At 41.4% G+C, this 22,487-nt stretch overlaps 1 protein-coding gene across 1 annotated transcript; it reads left to right on the top strand.

Moving 5' to 3' along the window:
* Positions 1-6,401: 6,401 nt before the first annotated feature.
* Positions 6,402-22,453, top strand: tlr18 (toll-like receptor 18). Its single transcript, XM_041043730.1, has 6 exons — positions 6,402-6,479; positions 13,148-14,146; positions 14,324-15,506; positions 16,075-16,539; positions 21,608-21,748; positions 22,085-22,453. The coding sequence occupies exons 2-6, from the start codon at positions 13,161-13,163 to the stop codon at positions 22,271-22,273; spliced, it is 2,964 nt and encodes a 987-aa protein (XP_040899664.1). The 5' UTR covers positions 6,402-6,479; positions 13,148-13,160; the 3' UTR covers positions 22,274-22,453.
* The last annotated feature ends 34 nt before the right edge of the window (positions 22,454-22,487 follow it).

The following is a 22,487-nucleotide window of genomic DNA, read 5'->3' as shown; positions in this document are numbered from 1 at the left end:
GAGTTCGATCTCTTGATTCAACCATAATGCGGTGCTTTGCAAACCTTTCCTCTCTGACTCCAAAAGATAAACATATCCTATGAGTTGGGCAAAAAAACACCAATACCAGGCCAATTCTTTTTTCATTCCTCTACTTACTTTGAAATTGACTTGATTGTGCTTCTTTGTGACTACGTAAACCTTTAATACCGCTCTCACATCTTATCATTCATCTTGTTGAATTTCATTGGTATAACTCACAAGTTACTTAGAAAAATGTCTGGTATTGAGACTCAAAAAGCCTTAACACTTCTGGGACATAAACTCCTAAGCACAATTTCACAGTTGAGGCAGAATACTGCATACTCGGATGGACTCGGCGCTATAATTAGTACAGCTGAGTCTAACAACATCACTGGGAGGAAGTGTCAGCTTTTTTGACAGGAAGTAGGCGGATGGGCAAGAGCTCATTCTCGAACATCACTGTGTCTCAGCACCTCCTCCTTAGACGAGGCAGTTTCTTGCGTCTTTTTATCAGATGGTATTAGACATCATTAATACGCCTTGTTCACAGCTTTGTTTGTTGTTTTTCTTCTTACGTGCCGTCGTCTTTCCTCCTCCCCAAATCATCAGAGCGAAACCCTCGCTCCCTCGCAGGATGTGAAAAACACAACATCACCCAAAACTTTACTTAACGTTAACAGAAGGGAGCAAACCACCCTCAGAAAGGTAAATCTTAATCTGAGCATAAAACCATTAAATAATCGAATTCGCCACCACCTATGGATTCTGGATATTTTCTGTTAGGTCATTTATTGCGGAGAGAAAAAGTAAGATAAAGGTTTTGGGAAACATTTTGAACAGCAACAAAGAAGAACCAATGGCATCCACCTTCTGTCAACCTGACAAAACATAAAGATGTGAACAAGGTGTTACGCTATAACGATTTCAGTAAACCCATACTTACTTTATCATCAGGGCAGATGAAGCTAGATGGAATTGCATAGTACAGTTGCATTTTATAGTTTGCCAGAAAAAAGATAAGGCTTGTAATTAGATCTGTGAAATATGTTCTGTATTTTATTGCTCTGCAGATGCTGATTTCTACCATTGCTGCCTACATGTGTGACAGTTTGTCTTGATGGTTTGGGTTTTTATGCCATATTTAGAACGTGATATGTAACCATTGATTGCTTTGCCTCTTTCCCCAGGAACATTGGTGCAAACAGACAAGAAAACTGTCGGGTTTTTTTCATACCTGTATCTTTATGCTGTGAAACAAATGGCTTGACAGATTCCGACGAGATGCTTCACTGATGCGCAGCAGCAACCACAACCAGCGGCGAGAACAGTGGCTTTAGGGGGGCGCAACAAACACACCTGCAGCAGCATCGTTTAACCTGTCCTCTGATCACACAAAATATATTACGACGGTAGATTAAAGCTGAATGTAAAAAGAAAGAGCTGCGAATGAAGCTGCTCAGCAGCACTGAAATGCCAAAAACTGCGCCAAACCTTCTGAATACTGATCAGCTGACTGAAGAAGCGGGCTTGTACGGGGATGAATTATGCAGAGGATTAGCACGGTCTCCAGAGCTTTGAGAATTATCATTCAGTAATGTTACATAAATCTGTCCGTGCCGAGCTTTCCACAGTGGCTGAAATGTCATTAATAGCTAATTAGACAATGGAGCTGGAATTAAAGCAGCCTCGTGTTAAAGAATTTATTTTACACCATCAGGGATACGAGCAGCGAGCATGTTCTCAGCTCCGACGGCGTCGTGTTTCTCACTCAGCTCGGTTGTGCGTTGCTGCTCAAGGGGTCTGCTCGCTTTCTGCACTGCACTGATTCGGGCTATTGACTGTGCTGAAAAAAAAAAAAAACAAAGCTATGTTGAGCCACCTTATTCGTCCGCTGCTCATTGTTTCCTCTTCTGTTTACTTGCAGAATCCTTTCTTCCTTACCTTGCATAATGTTCTGTGCCAAACAAACCCTGAGCGCGTGTGCGACATTGGTCTTCCCCACAAACAAACTCACAAACACAAACCTGCTGCAGGTTTAACTTGCATATTAATCATCTTTGTGTCTCTGTGTCAGCACCAGGGTGGGAAATGAACACCAGCCACCAGCCCAGTGCTGGTAAACATGTAGTAGAGTAGAGGCTGTTGATGAACTCCATTCTGCCACAGACCTTTGGCAGGAAACTAACCGGACACACACAGACGTGCTCCGAGCCATTTCAATGTATAACCTCCTTTATACTGTAACTGTAACTGCTGTGTACGTGTTGTGATTTAACTCTGAAAGCCACTATTAGAAAAGAAGCCTGTGCTTTCCAATTAGGCAAATAAACCTGGTATCATAAGCTTATCCCACTGTCCCAAGTCCACACTGTATACTTACAGAGAGTCTTAAAAAGGAGCACATTTGTGCAAATGCTTAAAACAACCGATTGTATTTAAGTTTCCCAGTCACATGGGTCATTTTTTAGAAGGAACTGATGAACACAACCTTGTTGTCAAAGACTTAAGATTTGTCTAATACCATAAAGTATTGACCAGCACCACTGCGGTGGAGGAAATATTCAAATCCTTGGCTCAGCAAAAGTGATTCTAAAAACAGAGTAGGTACAGGCTACAGTGTGGCTTTGGGACACGGGGCTTGTTTTCTTACCAGAAGAGATGAGTTTGTGTCTCTGAGTATTAAACCTGGTCGGTGAGGTGTTGCTGTGCAGAGCTGATTGTATTTTGGTCCTCAGGCAGCTGGAATTAGGCCTCCATCATCATCCTTAACTCAACAGGGCTTTGCTTTAATGTCCACACTGTTCCGATTCATGCGTGGAATTAAAACGTATAGCATTTACCAACACAGGCCGTCTTCAAACCACATCTCCACTCTGTTCAAGTCCTTGCTTTGATATGGATATTCACACGGCTGCCAAATCGAAACGGAGCTATCTCTCACTCGCGTCCGTCATCGTCAGCCAGTCCGATTAAGGCTAATCTCCTTCAAAGCAAGTTCTTGATTTGCCTTCAGGAAATCATTTCGGTGGATCACACTATCTGCTTTAAATGAATCGACGTCAAGTGAAGCGGGTTGCTGTTTTGTTTGCTCTGGGGTTTTGAGTGTCAAGTACTATACATGATGTGTGCCCACAATTCTGTGTCTTGATATATCTAATTTTAAAAGTAAAATGCCAAACTCTATTATTTAAAAAAAAAAAAAAAAAAAGATATTTATATTGGTGCCATGCCAGTCTAATGCCATCTCATAACATGTATTTTTAAATAACAGATATCTATAGTGCAATAGATATTCATGTAACAAATCCATATTGACATGTGTTTCCCTGAACATGTGCGGTGAAATTAATAGAATAAAAGTATAAAGAAAGGATGTATTGTCTTTATTTGAAAGCACTGAACTGTGAAACCTTACTTTACTTCAATAATTTACCTATTAATGATGATGCGTTCAAGGTCTCTTTATTGTGGTTATAGGTGGATAATTAATGGACAAATTTAGGTTTATTTTAAGGAACAATAATAAAGCCATCCCTTAACTTATGCTTTACACAGACATTACAAATTACAAACTGTTAATGTTTTTTTTTTAATAAATTTTAAGTATTAATATATTACTATTTCAATTTTATCCATCACTTTATCCCATTTCAGGGATAAAATGCTAAATACCTGGAGACTGAGTTGAAATCTTATCATTTGCTCATGAGAATAGTTCAGACCCCAAATGTAACCCAAAGTCCTAACTCTAAAAATACAATAAAATTAGCTGCTTTTAATTAGTCATTTATCTCCTAATGATTTTTAACAAAAACTGAAAGATTGAAACAACAGTGCACGTTTAAAGTTGTTTTAATGATGAGAAGGTGCATGTACACAAAAGCAGCGACACACAGTACGAGGAGTTTCACCCCATCTGCTGGACAAAATTTGGTGTATTCACAAGAATACTGCAAAGGACAGGAAGCCTGTTGTGACATTAACCATAAATCCAGTCTCTACTGGTTATTCCACGCCAGTTTGAATTTTTAGGTTGCTTCCATGTTTTTCCTCTGCTCTCAGTCAATGGCATTTTATGAGTTTAGAGCAAGAAGTCAGCCCTACACCATCACACTGGTGTCAAACCTGTTTGCTCCAATAATCAGAGATGATGTAACACTAGCCAGCATGATAAAAATAGGAAAACAATCACTCTCAGACGGATGAATGTTTCAAACCTGAAATATGCATTTATGTCTGTGTGAGAAGAATTCAGGAAGACTGCTGCTTTGTATATGCACCAAGTGAACAAGCATGCATGCTAATTAGATGTGTCAAAGAAGATGAATCTTTATAATTGTGTAAGTTCTTCCTAAACACCTCCAAAAACCTGTCAGTATCAGCTTTACATGACTTCCCTGAGCCTTTACTCACTATTTTTTATGGATTTGACCTTTGACCTACAGCTACAATGGACAAAATGTTCACTGGAGGGAAGAATTTCTCAGTGGTGGACTGCAAGTTCTGCAGGTCTGTCCTCTGAGACGCTGTAATCATTAAAGAAAACAGCAACCATAACTTCTACTGTTACAAAGCTCTGAAATACGAGGGCAAGGCAACGAGAAGGTTCAGTACTCAGTTCATCCGGCGCACAGAAACTTAACCAGCCCTAATCAGACAGCATGACATTGCATCGTGACTAAGCACAACCCCAGTGAGTGAGCGTAACAGGCAGACACAGGTACAGCTGGCAGTCTTTGCTCTGACAGTGAAAACACAGCTGAATCAGAGGTAACTCCCAAATCCTTGGCACCGTCAGGAAAAACGTCTGCAGCTGAATGAGTCATAGCCACAACAGAAGAACTGACTGTGACGGAAAGCGAATAAGTTAGCCCACAGTAACGGCCAGGACAAAACGCATCCTCAGAGAAAGCTTGATGAAGCTGATGTCGTGCAGATGTTTTGCAGCTACCTTTCCATGTGGTTAAATATTTGACGCATTGATGTGAAAGGACCCAGAGGATGAATGTGACTGACTGTGATGATACTCTGACTCATCCTGTAGCAGCTCCAGCAGGGTTGGAGCTAAAATCCTGAGAAATGGCAAAAACGTGCTGAATTAACTGACACCAAGTCTTCATGAGATTCATGGTTCACAGAGGATTGAACCTTAATACCCTGGTGATTTTTTTTTTCAGCCTTTACTGTGTTTGTTTCCTGTGTTAAAATTCCCCCTCTGTGCATATGAAACACATGTAAATATCAGCACTGAATGGGTACACTGCAGATTTCTGTACCCCTGAGGATCTAACCCTTTCTGTTTTAATGACCTCCTGGACTTTCCTCTAGCACCACACCCAGGACGAACTTTTCAAAAATCATCAGAAACCTTTTTCTTTTAAACTGAAGACTAAATCTCGTTCACCACTGAACGTTTCCTTCTTTCAGAGATCAAATCAAACTCTTGCACAAGTCAGACAGTTCCTGAACAAAGAACAGAGAAGTGCTTTTTATCGAGGGCGGCATGAGTCTCTATTTTACTCTGAAAGCTCACTGTTTCACAATAGTTTACTGCCAGCCAGCTCTTATTTTCTAACTGAAATCATGCACTCATTAGCACAAGGAGCCATTTAATTCAAATCCTCCTTTGCAATTGGTTTGGCGCATCCATTCTTCTCCAGTTATCAGGAACATACACACACGAAAACAAGTACTGTCTCTTTTGTACGCACACACATCCAGTGAAGAAGCTCACGTCAGTCTTCTCAGTGGCTGTAATGGCAGAATCACAGACACAGGAACTTTAACCAATGCCCAGAAAATAAATGAAACCATTTCCACTGTAAGTATTTCCGGATACCGTGTCTCTCAACACAGCGAGGAGGGATGATAGTCGAATGAACGGCTGAGGCCAGAATGATACCGCACACTCATACCACACACACACCACACACACCGCACAACTTGAAGACTGACTTCGAAGAACTTTCATCTGCTTGAAATGACTGAAACCCAGCTGCTTCTGTGACGGCTTTATTATGACGTTTCTACAGCGAGACCGTGTGGAGAGTAGCAGCCCTGCTGTTAGGTGGATGGTGGTTTTTTTTTCATTGACTGTTAGCACTGATACAACTGACAACAAAAAAAGAATTATTTTATTATCAGTTCCTTGTTTAGTTATTTTCTTCCTCTTGTTTCTAAGAAAATGCCAAACTGTGACAGTTTTCCTCTTGTGTTGCTCCGACTCCAAAATGTGGAGCCTCCGAGGCAGAAAAAACCTTCCCAATATTTTCCACATTCCTGAGCAAGTGAGAGTGAGACACTCACAGAGAAAGCAAGAGTGAGAGAGAGAGAGAGAGAGAGAGAGAGGGGGAGGAAATAACTGAGCTGACGGGATCACTACAGGCAAACTCAACCAGTGTTGAGTCACCGAGCATCTAACACACAGCACAGATTAAACTGAGAAAGAGGAATCAAGTCTGACCAACCGTCTCAAGGTGAGTTGAAAGATTGTTTTTCTCTTATGTCTGTTTCCAAGTTGTTGTTTTTGTTTCTTAATATACAAATTGATCTAGTCTTTTTTTTTCAGTTTAAATCTGTTTTGTTTATAACCTTTAGGACAAACTGTAGTGGATTATCATACATTAGTTGTCATTTTGTCAGTGAGAACATAACGAAAACGAATCGTTAAGTGATAAAGATTTAGATTATGGCTACGAAAGAGCACTGGCACTGTGTAAACAGATTTATCAGTCTGATTAAATAAAGACTGATTCATCAGTCATCATTTGTCATCACGGCCCAGAAATCTGTTTGACAGTAAGAACTGCTGAGGAATCCTCCTGACACATCAACAACAACAACAGCACCAAGGAATCAAGCAGAGATAAATGTTTTCCATCTCTTCATTTAAAAGTAGTTGTCAAAGGGTTTGTAGGGTTTGTTTTTACATATATTTCTCAAAAGACAAGAAACTATGGTGGCAGATTAAAAAAAATATCACTGGTTTAAGTCAAAGTCAGACATGACTAACAAAGAGCAGTTATCTTACCCACTGCCTGCTCTGGTTTAAACAAGTATGTCACCGTCATGGGTTTCGACTCTTTGCCGATGACGCTTATTTATTACAAATATTAGATGGAATTCCACGAAATTTGGTGCAGACATTCATGTTCCCTCGAGGATGAATTGTGAATCGAATGAATAACTTTGGTTAACATGAGTTACCCTGTTGTATTTCATGTAAAGTCTCATCTTCTGAGGCCAATGAACTCCATCAGCTATTTGTAAATCTGTAAATTTGTCTTGGTGTCCTCTGAGGGAGAAAATCTCAGTTTCTGTGTCATCAACAATCAAAGCCTCTGGATTTAGTAGAAAAGAGTTTTGCCCTCAGAGTTTATCACTTGTGAGATATTGCATAGGTACAGAACATCTTCTGAAAGCCTCTTCTAGAGTCTGGTGTGTAGTCTTGCTCTCTCGCCTTTGCCTCCAACCATCAGAATGAGTAGTTCTGTGTCACCTCTTCAGTAATGAAGAACCAGACAAAACTCATCCAATAAAATTTTCTCTACATGAGGAAACTTGTATTTTTCCACTGTGGACAGACTCAGTACCACTCCTCCACTGGGACAACTCAAACTTAGTGTTGTTTTATCAAACAATTTGCTGAGAAAGCCAAAACCAAAACTGAATATCCCACTATCTGGGACCATTTGAGTAGCCAAAGCCTAATATAGCTCTGTCAGAGCACTATGTCTCTGTGGGACTGAATTGTGTTGTTGAGCAATAACTAGGCTATTTAAATCACAAAACAGCCAGAGTATGGCCCATAGGTTTTGGACAACAGTGCTCTGGGCCCTGAGGTACATTTCTTTTTTTTTTTTTTTTTAGTTTTTTAATGGGATTTGTTGATAATAATAAAAAAGAAACTAACAGCGAGCTTATCGTCTAAGACACCCTCCTCCTCAGGCAATCAGCTGGCTTAATCGTTGGCACCTGTGAAGCTCCGCTCGTAAATCAGCTAATTGAAGGCAGTTCTGAGCACCTGCTGATGTTAGTGCCGCTGGGCTGATAATGTCTGAGGCACAGATATTGTGCATGTGTTTGGTAGGTTGAAGCCATTTTTTAAATGCTTACAAGCTGCAGGTTTTATTGAGTGTGAGCAGGAGCTGTAACCAAGGCTCCTGTGGTTTCTCAGGGATTTGGTGGTATACTGAAGCCACCAGATCCCTGCGGCTCTTTCGCCCTTTAGATCTTTTTCAAACAATTTTTATTTTGCAAAGTGTTGTTTATCTTAGTCCCTCACTGCTTCTGTTTATCCTGGAAATGCTTGTGCTCGGTGGTCACAAATATGTGGATGACTCCAGAGAGCCATACTGCAGCTTGGTGTAAGTGAACCACAGACGTTATGAGCTGGACCAGTGAAAACGTCTCTGGACTACATGAGTTTGGAAAAACAGCTGCCTCATTTCACCGAATGCACCAAACCTTCACGAAAACAGGCTTAAACCCAGAGAATAATCTGCTCAAGTGTGAAAACATCCTAAAAGTCCAAACTCACCACATTACTGAGGGCTTGCTCACATATTTTCCGCTATGCGATAGTCACTTCACTTCCTCCCTTATTCCCATCATGATTACTACGGTCAGTAGAGGTCACCTAACAATAAAATGTAACTATAGGTCATAATAAGCTGTTTGCAAAGACAGCCTGAGGGGTGGTGTTTTACTGGAAAACAGCCTCAGAAAAAAATCAGACCCCTGGCCTCCCGTGTCCTGGTATTAGTCATTCATTGATTTTTCATTCATTGGCTGTGTCATGCAGTACAGCACAGGACAGTGACACGCACCGTAGGTGGAGTCAAATCACGCTCACACAGCATGCATTGTTTTGTGCCTCTGAAGGCCACAGTGGGCAATAGTTTTGCTTTTTGTGAAACAGGCTAAGATTTTGCAACGAGACAGAACACCTCAACCTTCCTTTTATTTTGAAGCCCTGGAACTGCTGCTGTCGAGTGGCTCTTCGAGACACCCTTTTTCTCTCTCCCTCTCTTTTTTTAAATCCTGGACACTGTTTTTGGTAAGTAAAAATTTTTACTAGTTTCTATGGACAAACGAAACAGAAACATTCAGCTGAAAATAAAATAAAAGACTCCTCATGTGTCCCACATAATAAACCTTTGTCACAGTGGGTATTTTGACTTGTGACAGCAGGAAAAGCCCAGGTGAAACTAATAACCTTTACCATGGCTCTGATCTGTAATAAGCCGTAACAATGAACCAGCATGTGCAGCACAAGAGCCCTGGGGACACCTTAACGGAATTGTAAGGTAGTCCCCACATTAGTTACACCTGTTTCACATGTCAAATATCCATAATGAGGAAGGCTCTATTGCCTAATGCACTAACAACAAACCAGAGCAATTTTCAGCTCATCAGTTCTGAAGCAGTGAGCGAAGAAAGACATTTTTTTCTCACCAAGCACAGGTGACTAATAACAAACTCTGACTTTCGTCCATTAGCTTTATGCCACAGCTTTGCCTGTTTTTATGTTGGGTGCTGGGAGTATGCAGGTGGGAGAAATGCAGGAAGTTACATATCCCATTTGGTAAATTGTGTTTTGACCTGTAACTTCCTCTTTGAACAATGATTTCCTTCCCTGTCCTAACCATTTTCAGTTTTCAGTTACTCTCTGCCCTTCACATTTGGAACCACGATGAAATTGTTGACAGATTTTTAATTAAAAATATTTTTAAAAATAAATAAAACTTTTAACTTATTCCTAGTATTATCTACCCACACAGAGTTTTGTTTTTTTTTGTTCAAACCTGGACCAACAAATCTACCTCCATAGTTACCAGCAAAGATGGGAGGGAGAACGTTTTTTGGGAGTAACTTGATGTATGACATAAACAACACCAGGATATAAACACATGCAGAATCTGTTGCTGTGGAGGATGAACTTGTGAACCTGGGAGCAGAATGTTCACAGCTCAAGCACAAGGGCTGCACACGGATCGTCATTTAACCAGAGCAAAGAACGCTCATCAGCGAAACACGTCTGCTGCCAGATTAATGTGTCATATAGGGGGCGGTGGGCACAGTGTGGCCAACACATGTCAATGAAAGAGCTGTTTGCCACCAAATATTGACTGCTGGGTAAATATCAGACACAGTAATAGAGTTTTGAGCTCACTGGATGACGCCATTCATGGCATATCAGAGAGATACCATAGTTTAATCAGTGATAGAGCCAGCTATTGTTTCTGTGATAGCCTGGTTGCTAATTTAGTGGCCGACTCACACTATGGAACCATGAGTACAACGTGTACATTGCATTGAGTTGCCATGGAGCACAGTGTCCCAGCAGTAGAGTACGACGGATCAGCCTCTGGTTGACTTTTACATCCAGACCTATGACACAATTTACGATGATGTGCTACTGAAAAGTTCCTTCAAAATCAGAGCAAAAATATTTGCATCTGTATGTTACCCAGTTTTAAAAAGACGAATTAGAGAGACAAAATAAACACAAACCATAACTAAGGGGATTTTAAGACTTCCAGTCAGTTTGCGCTTCACTGATTATACTGCAAAGCTGCTACCACACTGAAACATTTCTAGTTATGTTGTTTGCTCTTTCTTATCGCACGGCTGACTCAGGATTAACTACCTGTTTGCATCCTTTTTGTAGCAGCATCTGCTCAGCTGATTCCTAAGATGAGCAATATCATCGATGTTGAGGGGTATTGATTTTAAACATGACAGCATTTATGAAAGCTTTTCTCTTGGGTGCAGAGAAGATAAATATTTTTTCCTCTTCACATGCCTGCGGGGAGTTTCCCAGTTATCTTACCAGCTTGTAATGTAGGATCCTGGCAGTGAGCCAACCTGCACGTGAAAAATATCAACTAGGGGAAGCTCATATGTTTTGCAAACAGTCAGTGCGCGAGCTGTATATGTAGGTGTGTTAGGTCATACTACCTGTTACAACCTGTTACCTTAAACGTGTGTTGACACTAAGGTGATTGCAACACGACATCTCTGAAGCCAAGGAAAAGAAATACCTAAGTATGGAAGGAGAACAGCCTGCAGCATTGCCAGCATATTTGTGCACATTCCTGACACAGATAAGGCTGCACACCGCAGAGCAGGAAGGTTTTCACAAGTGAGAACAGCATATAAATGACTCAACCACTACATTCTCCATAACAGAGCCAGATAAAGAAACTCCTGCAAGAAAAGTTCATGTCAAACCAGACGGAAGTCGTGGACCCAAAGCTCTGGATGTCAGCAGGTTAGGAACACAGAGGTTTGGTTGACCTCATTCGCCTTGTGAAACTGGGAAATTTGCCCGAGACAGCTTTTATTTTTTTTAACTTGAGCAATGACAAGGTGCTTTGCAAAGAGAGAAAAGACAACAGAGAATGGATGATTGAAATGATGAATGATGATGATGGAACTTGAGTCAAATTTGAAGGAGCCTTGTTGCCATGACCAAGCTGTTTTCTGAACCCTTATGGTATGTTTAGAACTCTTTTGTGGACATTTGGACCTTTTTGGACTCATGTTTGTTAAGTTTTATTAGTAGTTCCTGTTTTATTTTGAAGTCATTGCCCTTGTGTATCTTGTCACAGTCTACTTCCTGTCTTTGTCTAGTTTCCCGCCATTTGTCAGCCCTGCACTAATTGGTTTCACCTGTTGTGCATTGCCTTGTGTATTTAAGTCTCGTTGTTAGCCCGTGTCCTTGTCAGTTCACCTGTGTCCATACCTTTGTCTTTACCTGTATTGGTTCCCCTGTGTATGCTTGAGCAGCATCACAGCCGCTGCTGACAAGGAAGGAAAACACAAGCTGTCATCCAAACAATACAGCCTTTCATTCACTGTCTTGTAATGAGTCACTCAGATGACTGTTGCCCAGAGAGGAATGAGGAGTGATTTTATCAAATTAACACACCTGTTCCTGGAGGAGGAGCAGATGTGGCATTTAGCATCACTGTCCCTCTCAGTCCTTATTGCTGACCATGGCTGGATTCACCATCTTCCCATCACTCTGTGTCTCTGCAGGTGCTGTAAAGTGATTTTAATTTAGTCGCTATTTTGACTCAAGCCAAACATATTAAATATAATGTTATAAATATAATGACACACTTTCTTGTGGTTGCCCAAGCTGTCACACTTTAACAGGCCTTACACTAATCCTGTATAATGACCTAAAATAAATAGGGAAACAGTGCATTTCTAGTGCTCACATCCGTGCAGATACACAAATGTTTATTCAAGTCGCGTCACTTCTGGACTAGATAAAAGCTGTTTGTTTTAACTGGGGTTATAAAGCTTGTCTGCTGTCTGTGAATGTGTAGCCTTGGACCAGCAATATAAATAAAGGCTGAGGACAAGGGATTTGAAAGAATCTGTGTTAGCAGTTTTAAGCAGGAAACTTAAGAGGGTAAGTGTAGTGTGCAGTGTATAATCTATTAGTGCTGTTGTATAGTGGGGTACGAATGAAAATATTTCTTTTATATCTGATGTCTTTATCTCTGCGGATTTGCTGTGTGACACATAATGACCGTAGTGTGATGTGTGTGGCCTGATTTCACATTTCACATTTCACACACATCCTCCTCCGTTCTGAAAAAAGTAACTTTCATATGATGCAATGATGGCACAGATCAAGATACCACGCCATCTCTTAACAGGAACAGAGTGCAGAGAGTGAAAAGAGTCACTGTGTGTGAGTGTATCATGTTTAAACTTATATACTTATTTACCTCTGCAGTGTAATTGTGTGTAATTGATGCAGTAACAACGTAAACGTCACACACGTAAAAATTAAACATCTAAAAGTCTTCAGAGGAGGGGTAGTATTTACCTTTGGTCAGGCGATGGAAGGAGAGTGAGGAAGGAGAGAGAATGAAGAATAAAAACTTAATCCACAAACTACTTAGTGGAGAAAAACATGGCTTATATTCTTTCTTATATTTTACTTATACTTAAGTACAGTATTTCTTTTGAAATATACCGGAAAGAAAAATGAAGTGTCTTAAAATGAAAATAATCTGTGGAATATATTATGTGGAAACAGTTTTGTCCTGCCCCCTTTTCATTCACTAGAATACAAAGAAAATACTTAAAGTCGATCCTTCCTGTTCTTGTTCTTTTACAGGTGATCATTTGCCATGATTTGGAAATTGATTAACTTCAGTGCTCTTCTTCTTGGAGCCCACACATCCCCAACTCCATCTTCACCCTCCACCGCTAACACTGAAGAAGGACCCTGTCGTATAGACAACAATGGCCGCTCTGCAGACTGTCTGGGAAGACAGCTCAACAGTGTCCCCTGGAGACAATTCCCAACCACACTCGAAGATGTAGATCTCTCCTACAATAAACTTCAGGCTGTCCGTGCGGATGACTTCCTCCGCCTCCCTCAGCTTCGCGTCCTTCATCTGGGTTACAATAACATTTCACACATTGACAATGATGCCTTTAAAAACAACATGCTACTGGAACATCTTGACATCTTCAATAACTCCCTGCAGGAAATTCCTGCCAGAGCTCTGACACCCCTCTTGAATCTAAAACAGCTCTACATGTCCAATAACCTTTACAAACATGCCACTTTGGCTGATAGCTTCTCCAAATTTGTCAAACTCCAAGTCCTGTCTATGGGTGGTCCTCTGGTGATGGGTCTGAAGAAAGCCGATTTTCAGCCCCTGAAGAATATCAGCTTACAAGGTTTTGCAATCAAATGCTCTTCCAATCTAAGCTACTACGAGCCTGGAAGTTTAGAAGTGATTCATACAAAGCAAATGGGCTTTGATATGGCCATAGATCAACAGCCAAATGCTCTCCTTCACATGCTACGTGACCTCGCCAACAAGACATTCAGCGTCATCCAGTTCCGCAATCTCTTTGAGTTCAAGTACTACATGGGGAAGGAGGACATTTTCCAGGGTTTAAAGGACATTACTGCCTCTCAGCTTATCTTTCACCGAGGTAAATTTAATGAGAATCTCCTGAGGATGGCTTTAATGAACTTACAAGTCAAGCCTGTCAAAGAGTTGAGACTGCAGTACATTGACTTTGCCCGTTCACCCACATTTGTTGATAGCGGAGCAAGTTCCAGCATCACAGACCTGGAACTAGATCGGCTGGATCTTTGGTGAGTATCCTCCCTGATGCAAATGATTGTGTCATTTTTTGAAGAGATGAGATTCACAAAGGCAGTTAATTTTTCTGATTTTCAATAATCACAAAAAGCCAAAAAATGTCCTTGAGGGACCAAGTATTTGCTTTTCATTTTCACATACGGAGCACTAACAATCTCCATGTCTTGCAGGTACATCAGCAATCCCGATGTGCTGCGCTTTGACTGGCGTTTCACCTGGTTGAACAAAATTAAGACACTCTCTTTTCAGTATGTGTATTTCAACTCCGTGCCCTGCGATGCCTGGGTCGAGATGAAAGGTGTGGAGTTTCTGGATGTCTCCAATAATCGACTAGAGAATGAGGTCATCTTCAACCAGCTGTGTGATTACAAGGGCACCACTCCAAATCTTCACACCTTCAACACAAGCACCAATGAACTGACGAGCTTAAAAGACTTGTCATTACTAACAAAGGAGTTCAAGCAGTTGCAGGTGTTGGATTTTAGCAACAACAAACTCGGATCTGCTGAAAACAGTCGGGACTGTGTTTGGCAACAAAACATCACTCGTCTAATTGCTCACCACAATCAGTTTGTGAGCGAAGCCCTCCGTTGTCTGCCCACCACAGTGAACTACTTGGACCTGTCGTACTGCAACCTGGACCAGCTGGACATGGTGTACTTTGAGAAAGCAACCGACCTGAAAGAGCTCCTGTTGAGCGGGAATAAAATCAAGTTCATCCCATCTAAGTGGGAAAGTCCGTCACTGCAGTCACTAGCTTTGGATGGGAATTCATTTGGCCTCATTAGCAAGGCGTCCTTTCAGGACATGCCTCATCTATCTCAGCTGAAAGCAGGGAATAATCCCTACCACTGCACTTGTGAGCTTCATGCTTTTGTCCAGGACACAGTTTCACAAGGAAAGGTCAACCTCACAGACTGGCCTTCGAGCTACAGGTGCTACCACCCAGAGGCCTTCCTCAACACATTCATATCCAAATACTTCCCAGGTCAAGTGGCCTGTGATATCAGGCTAGTTATCATCATCTCTGTTGGGACCACTGCGGCGGTGATCTTGATATTGATGCTGATCTGCTATATTTTTGACCTCCCATGGTACACTAAAGCCACATATCAGATCATCAGGGCCAAATACAGAGCTCACAAGGAAAAAGCAGCAGGTGAAATAGGGAATTTTACCTATCATGCCTTTATATCCTACAGCCACTCTGATGCAGACTGGGTGAGGGACCAGCTCTTGCCCTGTTTGGAGAGAAATAGAAACCCCTATCGTCTGTGTATTCATGAGAGGGACTTCATGCCGGGAAAGTGGATCATCGATAATATCATTGAGAACATTGAAAGCAGTCGAAAGGTACCAAAATTTAAATTCAGTTTTGTAATATTCTCGAACGTGCCTGTGCAGTTACCGTTTATAAAGAATTGCATGATTGTCGTTTTTTTTGAAAACCTAGAATAGCCATAGTGGAACCTATCACCGAGTTTGGGCACACAGATTTTGAGGAACTGAGGTTTCAGTAATCTGATGTCTCAGCTGAGCTAAATTGGGGGTGGCAACATCATGTGCTCAAAGTTTCAAACAAGGATTGGGCCATGATTGGGTTTAGCATGTGGCTGAGCGGTGTTTCGATAACTCTTCATTGACTTCCCTTTGATACTTCCCTAAAGGAAGTCCCGCTGCCATCCTTTGTGCTGATTAAGTAATCTGAAAACTCTACCTTTTGTGGTATCAATTCTCAAAGGGCTGAAGAAGCAAGTGGGTTTTCATTGTTTCGAGAGTTTCGATATTATTATATGCAGAACATAATAGTTCTCATTAGCACCCATACCATACCGTCACAGCTCAGTAACAACCTATGTACGATGTGTAATTTTAATCCATTTTTTTCTTTCTCATTTGATTTTTTTTTTTTCATCCTCAGGTAATATTTGTTCTCTCCAAGCACTTTGTTAACAGTGAGTGGTGCAACTATGAGCTGTACTTCGCTCAGCAGAGAGCCATGGGAAAGACCTTCAGTGATGTTATCCTTGTGGTGAAGGAGCCCATTGATCCCAGCTCCCTGCCCAGCAAGTACTGCAAGCTCAAAAAGATGATGAGTACTAAGACGTACCTGGAGTGGCCCCAGCAGGTCAACCAGCAGCCGTTTTTCTGGGAACAGCTCAGGAGTGTTCTGGGCAGGCCGACAATGCCCCGAGAGAGGGCGCACAGTGTCAAGAGCAGAACTCCATCTGCGGACTCCGTTTCTGTGATTGGACTCCCCAAGGAAGATGGGGAGCCAGAAGCACCAAAACCGAATGTGGACCAAGAAGCAGAACTCAAAAACAAGATTGTTAATGGCAATAATGATGAGCCGTCAAATCAGAGACAAATACCTATGGCCGCTTTTTGATCATGATAGGTCAAAACAAAGGATGAAGGATGAAAAATAAAAGACTGTATAACAGCATACATTTCTTCAGTATTGTCTCACTAAAGGCCTGAACCTAAGTAACCTTTTGTGTGCGGGTTATGCCAAGCTGGGAGCAAAAGCCAATGTCTCATTAAGATAACAAACAATAACATGATCCCTACCTGCCCATGGCATTCTGTCATGTTATCCCTGAGGGCAGAGCTGATGCCCTCTGCTCCACTTCCCCTCTGACTGTCCCAGGCCGGGTGCCCTGCTGACAGGCGCTGAAAGGCCACAAACTCAACGGCTCAAATGAGATCTCCCATGTTGCACTCTGGATAACAAGCTAGGTGCCAGGAAGATGTGGTGACAGGTGCCACATTGTGAAGGGGCCGTGCTCTGTTACATTCTTTGGCCCTCAGCTGTATGAGATCATGAATGTTCCAACTCTGATGCCGCACAGCCAAGTCAAAGGCCATGCAGGCCACATAATACCAATACTCCAAAGGAACACACTGTGTTTTGGGGAGACTGGTCCAGTTGCTAACCTGTCTAATAATGAAAGTAAAACACACAAGTTAGTGCAAAGAAAGAAAACTGGGGATTTGTAACACTGAGTGTATGCTAATGAATTCATTCTTGAAGTGGCTCTCTGCAGGACCTCTAGAGTTTCAAGTGGACTGTTCTTGTACTGAGGTATTACATGCATAGTGAAGTAATCTCTGATTTGATTGCTGACACATGTCTGTCTTAACAAGATCTGATAGTGTCGTTTGTCTTATTTCTGTAAAGTCTCTGCTTACACCAAGCAGAAATAGAGCTTGAACCCACCTGAAAAAAGTGCAGAATGGAAAATTCCATTACTGTCTGTAGAACAAAATGATGGAGTCAATCATTTCAATCATGAGCAGACAAACATCTTGCTTTAATCACCTCGTAATCTGCATTAAATCATAATGTTTGTGAATATGAAGGAAGCACACTGGTTGCCTCTGATTTACTGTGTACAGTTGCCAAATGTAAAAACTATTCTCATCCACTTTTTATTATATAACACTTTGATCAACAGAAGCCTTGTTATGGTTTTTATTAATGAATTTGAGTTGAGCTCAGACTTGTGCCATGGATTTATTTATTTATTTATTTATTTATTTTATCTCTTTCATTTTAATAGTAATTAGCTTTACTCTTCTGTCTTCAAAGTTTGCACATGTGGTCGTGTGCAGAGTTTACAAATGGCCTGTAGATGACACCCTTGAACTTCATAGTCTGTGATGGAATTTCTCATTACCTGCAGAGAGAGTGATCATGCCAAGAAAGCTGATTTGAATTTGACTGTTAGAGGGAAGGTTGGGTTTGGGCGGTGGACAGAATCAGCAGATGATCGAAATTACACGACAAAGTCACAAAGCTCTGGATGCTTTTTTTTAATCACAGACAAGAATGATGAGTAAACAGGTTTCACAAATCCTCATCAGTGCTTTAGTGTAATGCCCCATATATGAGTATAAGCCTTCCTGGCATGGGACATAAAATGGCAGATTTCTTTAAAATGTTAAAAGTATTTTTTATGTGTATGCTCTTTGTATTTCATGCTCTAGTTTAGATGAAATGATAGAAATGATATATAAAAGTGCAGTTTGTGCCTCATCTGTAAAATGTTGGACTTTCATCATTCTTCTAATGCAGTGCTGATTATTAATGTGCTGAATATAAACGTAACTGTTTTAGTTAAAACTGTTTATGTGTCACGTTGGACAACTCTCACCCATCCACTACTTGAGGACGTGTGCAGCTGATTCCAGAGCAGCTGTGACCAGTAATCAGAGACGTTTTATTCGGTTTCTCACTAAAAGCAATGAGCAGCTCTTTTTTCCAGGTTAGTTAAGTCAAAGAGTGTTTCATCTTTAAGTATTCGTTTTTTTCAAACCAAGTAAAACTTGTCTCTGATCTGAAGACGTTTCAGGTTTTGGTTAATAACGTTGTCAAATGTTGAATTCAGAAACATTTACTCAGTCCATGAGTCTGAGCACTGACACCAAGGAAATTACTTCACTTTATTACTAAGATCTATACTGTGCAGTGTACACAGGGTACATATTTGCATGTGCGTCTCTAATGTAAAGCTGAAGAGCAATTCGAGCCTTAGCAAATGATCTCACACCTGCTGTTAGATATCAAATGTACTTTGGTTTTGTGCCCCAAGTTAAACTGTGAACTAGAAGCATGCACACATCCATAAAACCCTCATGTTGGAGATACTGATGTAAATCAACCCATGTCATTTGCATTCAGTGAACAGAGGATTTTATTTGACAGGCCTCCACTTAATTTGTATTGCTTCTCAAGTTGCACTGTCATTCAAGCATAATAATTTCCTTAATTGCAAATTATGGTGCGGGAAAGAACCTAATAAGCATTAGTGAGGCCCACAGGCAGCACACAGTTAAAGGCTGTGGCAGCTTATTTGGGCGGCTGTGGCTTAGGAGGTAGAGCAGGTCGTCCGCTAATCAGAAGGCCGGAGGCTTGATCCCCGGCTCCTCCGGTCTGAGTGTCAAAGTACCCTTGGGCAAGATACTGAACCCCGATGTGCACATCGCTGTGTGAATGTGTGTGCATTAGTCCAAAAAAAAAAAAGCCTTAGAATAGAAGGCGCTATGTGAATGGGTGAATGTGACTTTTATTGTTAAAGTGCTTTGAGTGGTTATAAATGCTATATAAATGCAGTCCATTTACTCACAGTAATCAACTCATTTGATAGTACTTCATTTAGCATTTTGCACACAGGGTTTTTGCAGAGCCCCAGAGTATGAAACTGTGTGTACACAGAGCAGGGTAACACAAGGTTCAGAGGTCAGGTCAAGCTTTTCCTTGAGAAGGTTCCCCGAGAATTTTTTTTTTTTAACTAAAATGACTCAAATTCTATGTATTGTTATCTATATCTATATCTATATCTATATCTATAGATATAGATAGATAAATATAAGGCCAATTTCTCATTGGTTACTGACATCTCAGTCGTTGTGTCTGTAAACCGGTAGTAAACACAATGACTGCAGTCAGGTACAGGGGCTCCATTAAACTGGCAAACGTCGTATTGGCACCTAAATGGTCATACTCAGTGCTCGCGGTCATAGCCAGGCGCCATATACCGAAGGTTTTTACCGTACAAGGCGGCTCACCTGTGCAGCAGGAGATGGCGCTGCCGTGCGGAGGGAGGCGCCTATCTGATTCTGATTGATGCGCGCACAGGTGAGGAGAGCTCATATAAGAGATGAGGTGAGAGCCGAAGCTGCTTCCACCAGCACCTGTTAGCGCCACTGTTCAGGTGAGTTCCGGATGTTTGTGTCCGTTTGCTGTTTAACTACGGGACGTTAAGAAGGTTTGGGTTCAAACATTTTTCTTTCTTTCTTTTCTTTTCTTTTTTTTTTTAATGTATTTTATTATTTTCATGTGGAGTGGCGTCTGCAGTCTGCAGTTAACATTTCCAACAACTGTTCGTGGTTTAGTCTCTGCCTCAGTTAATTAACATCAGCTTTGCATTTGACATTCAAAGGCTTTTAATTAGCTTCCTGAAAGAAATTATTAACAGCGATTATAGAGACTAATTAAGGGAATGTGGCGCAGCGTCGTTCAGCACAGTGGCGGAGGAGCCTATATCCTGCTCTCAGACCAAGAGTCCCTCACACACGCTGTCATACACAGGTGCAGAGCAGCTTCTCAGTATTGATGAGAGCGCGCTGTCTTAATATAGGCAAGAAACGAATCATCAGACTGTGTGAACGACCACACATGAACCTCTCGAGGGTTAATCCGCAACATAAAGGCATCAGGTTGTTTACGTAACATAATGCAAGCCGCAATCTAAATCTTTTTTTATGTGCAAGCTGCTCTGCAGGGGGTCTGTCCTTTGTCCCCCGCTGGTTCATGGAGGTTGGAGGTGAAAGGACTCAGCTCCCCTGTAGCAGCTTCTCGGGTGTCTGACAGTGACGGGCAGGTGTAAGGTTAGATATTTAAACAGTTTTAACTCTGGCTGCCATTCCTGACCCACCTCCACCTGGATTTTACCTGGCCTCAAGCTGAGCTTGGCACAGACATTTAGCAGGTTTCTCTGAGGTTTACGCATTTTGTTTATTAAGCAGCACATTGTATGAATTCCAGCTTTTTCTACTTTTTATTCAGTTCCCGCTGCGTTGGTGCAAATTCCCATCACAGTCAGCAGATTAATGATTGATGTCCTCCCACATGTCAAAACAGAATGTGACATAGTCTCTGCCTGTTGTGTCTTAAAACGAACTTTTTGACAAGCACATGCTCAACAAATAAGTGTTTACAGATCAGTCAAATCACAATTTGCTTTGGTATTTTGGTTCAAATACTGAGAGCACAAGAGCCGTTTCTACTGGCAGCAGTGAGTCTGCATTTACTTATTTTCACTTGTGAATTCATTAGTTCCTAATTGAGGTTATAAACAGGGTTCACAATATGTGGAAATAATCATGACACAGTGAAAATGTGTTAATTGCTGAAAAACAACAAGCAGTAATGACGAGCTGGAGACTCTCCTCCTCTCACTGTGAGCTAAAATGCAGGTAAAGAGCCAGGCTTGCTGTTTGCCGTTTCCAGTCTTGCTGCACCAGTTTGAGAGTCGTATCAATCTCCTCATCTAACTCTGTGCAAGAGAGCAGATAAGAAAATGTCAAACTACGCCTTTAAAACCTGAAAGGTGTGTTATACAGGTGTTTGGAGGATATGACTAAAACTCAGGAGAAATCAAGTGGTGACACTCCGGTTCCTGTTTCAATTGGTTTCCTTTTAGTTGAGCAAGGTTTTAAAAAGGTTTTCAGAAGACGGACCCTCCATAAGAGTAATAATAATAAAATCTGAAATCCTGGTGCAGCCTGCAGTGGAACATCACAGTTGAAAATGTTTTGAGCTGCCCCCTGCCCAGTGGAAATCCATGTAATTGCTGAAATGTCATTTTCCATTAGACTTCATCTACTCTGTAATAAAATTGCGTGTTGTTGTGACTCTTCATGTGTCCTTCCAGTTGTAGGACTGAAAAATGTGTTCCCACCTGCAAGACGCTATGACGACGCTCATTGGAGTGTTCCACTCCTATTCAGGAAAAGAAGGCGACAAGTACAAGCTGAACAAAGGGGAGCTGAAGGCCCTGTTGAAGGAAGAACTCTCCGATTTCCTGGCAGTGAGTATCAGACAGCTGTTTCCTAAAGCTCGGCTTCTTTTTACAGTGGGTTGAGAGCGGGTACTGCCCCTGGCTCCGCCGCCATCTCCAAAGTTATTAGAGGCAATTCAGACAGAAACCTGACTCTCTGACAGTGTAGTTGTTTTACATTCTTACCCCACCTCAGAGTTCAGAACCACATGAGGACACTTTAGGATTATAACTGGGGGGAAAAAAGGGCCAAACCCTGTGGCCTTTCATTAGATAAAAATAAAAAATCCACACACTGTTCATTAGCTGCCATAATTAGAAATGCGTTCACTTAGGCAATTTTCAGCACCATGCTTCTGTTTTTAGGCCAGCAAGGACCCCATGGTGGTGGAGAAGATTATGAATGACCTGGATGAAAACCAGGACGGTGAGGTGGACTTCCAGGAGTTTGTCGTTCTGGTCGCTGCACTGACTGTCGCCTGCAATGAATTCTTCATAGGCTTCGAGAAGAGCTGTCAGGAAGGCAAGGAAGGTCACCCCACTTCAAAAGACTGAAGTCACATTAAATCAATAAGCCTTTCTTCATACAATTTACAAATCAGCAGTGATGGTCATGATTTGGATGTAAAGGTTTGAATCGTTCCTTAATCTCTTGCAAGATGCATCACTGTAAACCAATATTTTTTCTTTTCCTCTTTCAAACATCTTCCGTCTTAATAAAGATGTCATCCTGTTTTTATGCGTGTGTTATTTAAGGACACAAGCTGAA

The sequence above is a fragment of the Toxotes jaculatrix genome, chromosome 8 (assembly GCF_017976425.1).
Source record: "Toxotes jaculatrix isolate fToxJac2 chromosome 8, fToxJac2.pri, whole genome shotgun sequence".
Taxonomy (NCBI): domain Eukaryota; kingdom Metazoa; phylum Chordata; class Actinopteri; family Toxotidae; genus Toxotes; species Toxotes jaculatrix.
The sequence above is the reverse complement of the archived record's forward strand: the minus strand, read 5'-3'. Positions and strand labels throughout refer to the sequence as shown.

Bases quoted from the DNA above. Each gene is read 5' to 3' on its own strand.
- tlr18 (XM_041043730.1), top strand. From the start codon at position 13,161: ATGATTTGGAAATTGATTAACTTCAGTGCTCTTCTTCTTGGAGCCCAC. The intron at 16,540-21,607 runs TGATCATGATAG...TAGGACTGAAAA, and splicing joins AAATACCTATGGCCGCTTTT to ATGTGTTCCCACCTGCAAGA. The intron at 21,749-22,084 runs GTGAGTATCAGA...TTCTGTTTTTAG, and splicing joins AACTCTCCGATTTCCTGGCA to GCCAGCAAGGACCCCATGGT.